This window comes from Pantherophis guttatus, chromosome 2, assembly GCF_059756535.1.
Source record: "Pantherophis guttatus breed Tessera chromosome 2, ASM5975653v1, whole genome shotgun sequence".
Lineage (NCBI taxonomy): Eukaryota > Metazoa > Chordata > Lepidosauria > Squamata > Colubridae > Pantherophis > Pantherophis guttatus.
In genome coordinates this window covers 3,052,801-3,060,000 of record NC_142064.1, presented here as the reverse complement: position 1 = coordinate 3,060,000, position 7,200 = coordinate 3,052,801, and the positions used below count along the sequence as shown (strand labels likewise).

The following is a 7,200-nucleotide window of genomic DNA, read 5'->3' as shown; positions in this document are numbered from 1 at the left end:
AATAAGAGCCTTGGTAGTACAGTGGTCTAAAGCACCCTGTTATTAAGACCAGCTGCCTGCAATTACTGCAGGTTCCAATCTCACCAGGCTCAAGGTTGACTCAGCCTTCCATCCTTTCTAAGGTAGGTTAAATGAGGACCCAGTTTGTGGGGGCAGTAAGCTGACTTTGTATAAATATACAAAAGAATGAAGGCTATTGCTTAACGCATTGTAGGCCGCCCTGAGTCTCCGGAGAAGGGCGGCATATAAATAAAAATAAAAAAAAAATAAAAAAAAGTTGACCCCCTCTGCTTTGTGGCAGCCCCTCAAATACTGGGACTGCCCCAGAGAAGAGGAGGTCAACCTATTCCCCAAAGCACCAGAAGGCAGGACAAGAAACAATGGATGGAAACTTTATCAGAGAGAGATCCAAGTTAGGAGACGCTTCCTAACGGTGAGAACAATTAACCAGCGGAACAGCTTGCCACCAGAAGTTATGGGTGCTCCAACACTGGAGGTTTTCAAGAAGAGACTGGACACCATTTGTCCAGAATGGTATGGGGTTTGAAGTAGGGTTTATTATATAGAGATTGGACTAGAAGACCTCCAAGGTCCCTCCCAATTCTGTTATTCTGACCAGCCCCACTTCCAAGCTTGTCTTCGGAAGTTGTGGGAGCTTCATCACCGGAGGCTTTCAAGCAGTGGTGAAATCCAATTTTTTTTACTGTTTACTACTGTTTCTAGTGGGCGTGGCTTGGTGGGCGTGGCAGGGGAAGGATACTGCAAAATCTCCATTCCTACCCCACTCCAGGGGAAGGATACTGCAAAATCCCCATTCCTACCCCACTCCAGGGGAAGGATACTGCAAAATCCCCATTCCCTCCCCACTCCAGAGGAAGGATACTGCAAAATCCCCATTCCCTCCCCACTCCTGGGGGAAGGATATTGCAAAATCTCCATTCCCACCCCACTCTGGCACCAACCAGAGGTGATATTTGCCGGTTCTCCGAACTGCTCAAAATTTCCGCTACCGGTTCTCCAGAACCTGTCAGAACCTGCTGGATTTCACCCCTGCTTTCAAGAAGAGATTGGACTGCCATTTGTCAGAAATAGTGTAGGCAGGATCTCCTGCTTGGGCAGTGACTTTAAACCATATTGACTTTAAACCAGAGACATTTTTATTAGGGATCTTATCAGAGACATTTAATAAAGAATTGCAATATTTAATTGTGAATGTTTTAATAGCAGCTAGAATTGTATTTACCAAAAATTGGAAAGGAGAGAAGTTACCTAATGATGAAGAAAATATTAAGAAAATGTTGGATTGTGCTGAAATGAGTAAATTTGAGTAAATAAGAGAACAGGAAGATAAACAATATTATTTGATATGGGATTTATTTTATCAATGGATAGATAATAAAACATGAAGATGAAATACGATATATGAAATGAAATTAAGATAAAATGTGTAAAAAATTGTTTTTTTTTCTTAGTGGAAAAGAAACATGCGTCATATATTGATAACTTGAAGAGTTTGTGAGCACGAAAAGATTTTAACCGACCGAAACACTGTCTGTAATTGTTTGAAAGGATGATGCTTTTATGTTGTTTTTTTGTTTGAAAAATAAAAAAAGACTTGAATGTATTAAAAAAATAAATAAATCTGCTACCGGTTCTCCAGAACCTGTCAGAACCTGCTGGATTTCACCCCTGCTTTCAAGAAGACATTGGACTGCCATTGTCCAGGTTCCAGAACCTGTCAGAAATAGTGTAGGCAGGGTCTCCTGCTTGGGCGGGGGGTTGGACTAGATGACCTACAAGGTCCCTTCCAACTCTGTTAATCTGTTCCTCTTGTATTAAACAAGGGTTTCTGCCCTTCTGCCCCAAATCCACCATCCTTTCATAGAATGTCATTATTTGGGGCATTTTATCAGGCCAGCGTGGAGAGAAATTGGAAATTGTTGTCTGGATGACTCAGAAAAAAAGCACAGCCACACATCAACATCCTTGGCATAACAACCTTCCTTTATGGCCTTCCAATGTGGTTTTGCAGCATCACTGAAACCCTGAGCGCCGTGCAGCTCCAGAAATGCAGAACATGATCTCATTCCGAGAATCACGCTAAGCTGGCACAGGAAACGTTTCCAACTAGTTGTTTACAGGCTCAAGGCCTCCCGTATGTTAAAATGCATTATTTATTGCAAACTGCTTTTCAATCTCTGGAAGGGGACAAAGAGAAGATCAATAATAGTCCAAGGATATAAATCCTGCTTGCTGTTTGTTTTGCATGCCGGTGCAGATAGTCCTCGATTTACGACCACAGTAGGGCCCAACATTTCCATGGCTAAGTGAGATGGTTGTTACGTGAGTTTTGCCCCATTTTTATGACCTTTCTCGCCACAGTTGTTGCATTGAATTGAATTGAATATTTTATACCGCTTAGAGAGGTATAAAAAGCTGTAAAAGCACTGTGAGTCTAAGTGCTATTGCTAAGTGCTAAGATAAGAAGGGAGAAAAGGGAAGGGAGGGAGGGAGGGAGGGAGGGAGGGAAGGAAGGAAGGAAGGAAGGAAGGAAGGAAGGAAGGAAGGAAGGAAGGAAGGAAGGAAGGAAGGAAGGAAGGAAGGAAGGGTCCTGGTGGCACAGTGATTAGAATGCAGTATTGCAGACTAATTCTGCCCACAGTCTGGAGTTCGATCCTGACTGCCTCAAGGTTGATTCAGCCTTCCCTCCTTCCGAGGTCGGTAAAATGAGGACCCAGATTGTTGGGGCCAGGAGGCTGACTCTGTAAACCGCTTAGAGAGGGCTGTAAAAGCACTGTGAAGCGGTATATAAGTCTAAGTGCTACTGCTATTGCTATTTGGCCAAGTGTGATTGGAGACACAAGGAATTTGTCTCCAATACAGAAGCTCTTAAGGGGATCACTGCAGTTGTTAAGTTGGTATGGTTGTTAAGTGAATCTGGCTTCCCCATTGACTTGGCTGGTGAGAAGGTCGCAAAAGGTGATCGCGTGACCTCGGGACACTTCAACCGTCATAAGTACATGCCAGTTGCCAAGCAACTGAATTTTGATCACACGACCATGGGATACTGGACAGTTGTATGTATGTCATAAGTCACTTTTTTCAGTGTCATTGTAACTCTGAACGGTCAAGGATTACCAATAATCCTATTTTATCCAGTTATGTTTTCTTTTCTATTTAAAACCACATTGCAATTGCAAAGTTTTCTTCCGTCTTTGGCCCCCTATTTGCTGCATGTCCAAAATAGCACCGTACTGGTGATATTTTTTTTTGAGCAATTTATGTTTCCTATATGAAAGTTCAATTATTGATTTTCTTTTAATTTGCAATTTCAGAACCTCAAAAAAGCAAAATGAGGCATACAGTACTGTATCCAGAGTAAAAATATAGACAACCACCAGATGGCAGGAGAGAGAGTGGCCAAGATATCTCTGCTGACATCTAATGGTGATACCAGAATTTTTAGAATTGGAATTAGAAGAATGGAGTTGGAAGGGACCTTGGAGGTCTTCTAGTCCAACCCTTTGCTTAGGCAGGAGACCCTGTCCTATACCTGTACCTGGGCATTTGGTTTTTCTTGCCTAAATGTAGAACCTTACCTTTCATGGCCAGTTTCCTTGTGTTTAAAGTCCTCATTTTTGTTGTACATTGTTGTATACAACAATTTTTGTTGTACATTGTTTTTACCATGGCTGTTCACCGCCCTGAGTCCCTCGGGAGAAGGGCGGTATACAAATATAATAAACTAACTAACTAACTAACTCTTGTTGGTGGGCCAAAATAAGATCACCAACTTCAATTTAATAAGATTGTGGAATGCATTTTAATAATTGAAGAAAGAACTTTAATTCAAAATTACTCCTGTGCTGTCTCTGACCCTCGTTTTGATCATCAACATGACCCACAATAACCAAAGTAGAAAATTGTGTTGCAAAGATCACTGATCCACTTCCTCCTCTTGTAATTAATTAACTAATTAACCTGCACACATAAAAGCAGAGAGGGAAAATACAGAACTACAGAGAGGTGGCAACCGAAATGAGCACATTGACGTGCATCAAAGGGAAAAGATCTACACCTTTAGCAAAATAAGATTAGAACATTTGCACCAAAGCTGCATGTTCCCGAAATTAAACGTTACAGAGGGCACGTTCACACATGTACCCACACCTCACAAAAGGACCACTGAAACTTATAAATACTAACAGCCTCTCCATCTCAAATTGTAGCTATCTTCCAGGGTGTTCTTTATATTCTCAAGTAAACTTTTGCCTGTTCAAACAGTGTGTCCGGATTTCATTCTGATTCATTCTTCCACAACTCCGGCTCAGACCGGGACCTCAAATTCTTCTAACAAGCTCATAATGCAAATACGGTGTACCTTGATATTTATTCTTAATTGGTTCCGGAAGGAGTGATGAGTACCAAAAATGATGAGTACCAAACAAATTCTTCGCATAAGGACTAATGAAAATAAATTTAGTGTGTTCCCAAACCAAAGACAATGCATATTTTTAAGGAAATATGTAAAAAGATACAGTTCTACATCATTACTTTACGTGAGCTATAACAGAATAACAGAGTTGGAAGGGACCTTGGAGGTCTTCTAGTCCAACCTTCTGCTCAAGCAGGAAACCCTTATACCATTTTAGACAAATGGTTGTCCAATCTCTTCTTAAAACTTCCAGGGTTGGAGCATTCACAACTTCTGGAGGCAAGTTGTTCCACTGGTTAATTGTTCTAACTGTCAGGAAATTTCTCCTTAATTTTAGGTTGGATCTCCACTTGATTAGTTTCCATTCATTATTCCTGTCCTGTCCTGCCTTCAGATGCTTTGGAGAATAGGTTGACCTCCTCTTCTTTGTGGCAGCCCTTCAGATATTAGAAGAGGACCATCATGTCACTCCTCGTCCTTCTCTTCATTACACCAGATGTACCCAATTTCTGCAACCATTCTTTGTACGTTTTAGACTCCAGTCTCCTAATCATCTTTAATAAATACTTAGATTAAATAAAATAAAAGCATCACTTTACTTGTACTAATGAGGAAAAAAGAGCGCAAGAATACACAAAATGACCAGAGAAGCTAAGAACGCAAAAAGGATGTGCACAGGCCAAGAGCTATCACATGACTAACGCATCACTCTGTGTTTCGGCTGGAAAGTGTAACGAGTCACAAGACAACCACCAACACTGACAAGTTCTAGCCTGCGTGTCGAGTACCAAACAAACGACGAGTATCAGGACAAAATGTTCTCGTGAACATGCCTTGAGTACCAAATTCGATGAGTTTCAAAGCAGCTGAGTAACACGATAAGCAGCCGTGCAGACAAGCATCAAAAGTGCACTGTGTGCCATTTTCCACCTCCCACCAATGGCCAACCTCAACGAAGGCCATCAGGAAACTTCCCCAGGTGGAGAGTACCTGAGCAGGTGTGACCCCCCCCTTTACAAAGTCACTTACCTTGGGCATCTTACGGAGGTTGGGAGAGAGTTTCAGGCAGGTGACGTGGCCACGGTCATCCCCGACGATGATGATGGGGTAAATGGCGTTGAACTGGACGTGGGTGATTTTGTTCCGTTTCTTGGCTACCACAGGCTGGTGGCAAATAGGTTCGTATTTGTTGACGCTTAAGTCAAAGATGTAAGTCTGGTGAAAAATAATAAGGCAGCAGGTAAGAGAGGGCTCAAGACGCAGGAGAGAGGAGGGAGAAGAGGCTCAGGTCATTATCTGTGTAAAACACTATACGTCCCCATTGAGGAGACACCGTTAATAATTTCAATCAATCAGAATGGAGCGGGAAGGGACTTTGGAGGTCTTCCAGATTAGATTCACAGAGTTGGAAGGGACCTTGGAGGTCATCTAGTCCAACCCCCCCACCGCCCAAGCAGGAGACCCTATACCATTTCAGACAAGTGGCTGTCCAACCTTTTCTTATCAAATAAATAAATAACTTTATTATCATTGTACATGTATACACAGTATACCCCTACAACGAAATTCACTTAACACCCAAAGACCAGGTCCAACACACATAACAATCCCCAAACACACCCCCACCCACCACAGATTCCCCACCCCTAAACCACCCAAGCATCCACACAACAGACCAAGTAATGTTGTCCAACAGCTCACTGATGGTGGCCCTTTAGTTCATTGTTCATTGCATTGAGTGCAATTATAGCTCTGGGATAAAAACTATTCAGAAAACCTCCCCTGGTGAAGCACCTACAAATCTTTCTGCTGTTTAATTGTCCTCACTGTTAGGAAGTTTCTCCTTAATTCCAGGTGGCTTCTCTCCTTGATGAGTTTCCATCCGTTGCTTCTTCTCCTGCCTTCTGGTGCTTTGGAGAATAGGTTGACCCCCCTCCTCTTTGTGGCAGCCCCTCAAATCCTGGAAGACTGCTATCATGTCCCCCCTAGTCCTTCTTTTCTCTAGACTGGCCAAACCCAGTTCCTGCAGCTGTTCTGAGGGGGTCAAATTATTCTTCAAAGCACCTGAGGGTAGGAAAAAGAAGCAACGGGTGGAAACTAATCAAGGAGAGAAGCAATTTAGAACTAAGGAGAAATTTCCTGACAGTTAGAACAATTAATAAGTGGAACAACTTGCCTGCAGAATGCCCCAACACTGGAAGTTTTTAAGAAGATGTTGGATAATCATTTGTCTGAAGTGGTGTAGGGTTTCCTGCCTGGGCAGGGGGTTGGACTAGAAGACCTCCAAGGTCCCTTCCAACTCTGTTATTCTATTTCTATTTCTTTTTATTATTATTATTTGATTTATATGCCGCCCTTCTCCGGAGATTCAGGGCGGCTTACAATGCGCTAAGCAATAGCCTTCATCCTTTTGTATATTCATACAAAGTCAGCTTATTGCCCCCACAAACTGGGTCCTCAATTTACCCACCTTAGAAAGGATAGAAGGCTGATGCTGTTGTGGATTTAATAAGACCAACACAACTTTTGGGTTAATCAGAGACAATTTGTATATTGCGCAATAGGTTCAAAGCTCTGTACATGAAGTGTTGAACAAAAGACAGAAATTAGGTACAATGGTTTTATACCCTTCTAGACAAAGGATTCTGTTAACTCAGCAGTTTATGTGATCATATACATTTGTCATTTTTAATTGACACTTCCTAATTACTGTTTCATTTTATTTGCCAACAGTTATAATTCTTTTTGTAGATTACTGAAGCATA

General features: G+C 42.0%; 1 protein-coding gene across 2 annotated transcripts in view; it reads right to left on the bottom strand.

Moving 5' to 3' along the window:
* The window catches only part of DNAI1 (dynein axonemal intermediate chain 1), a 168,968-nt gene that overhangs the window by 23,379 nt on the left and 138,389 nt on the right, over positions 1–7,200 (bottom strand). For both annotated transcript variants that reach the window (XM_087885484.1, XM_087885485.1), the window contains one exon: positions 5,465–5,650. In XM_087885484.1, the coding sequence (XP_087741610.1) occupies positions 5,465–5,650 (186 nt within the window). The remainder of the gene's footprint in view (positions 1–5,464; positions 5,651–7,200) is intronic.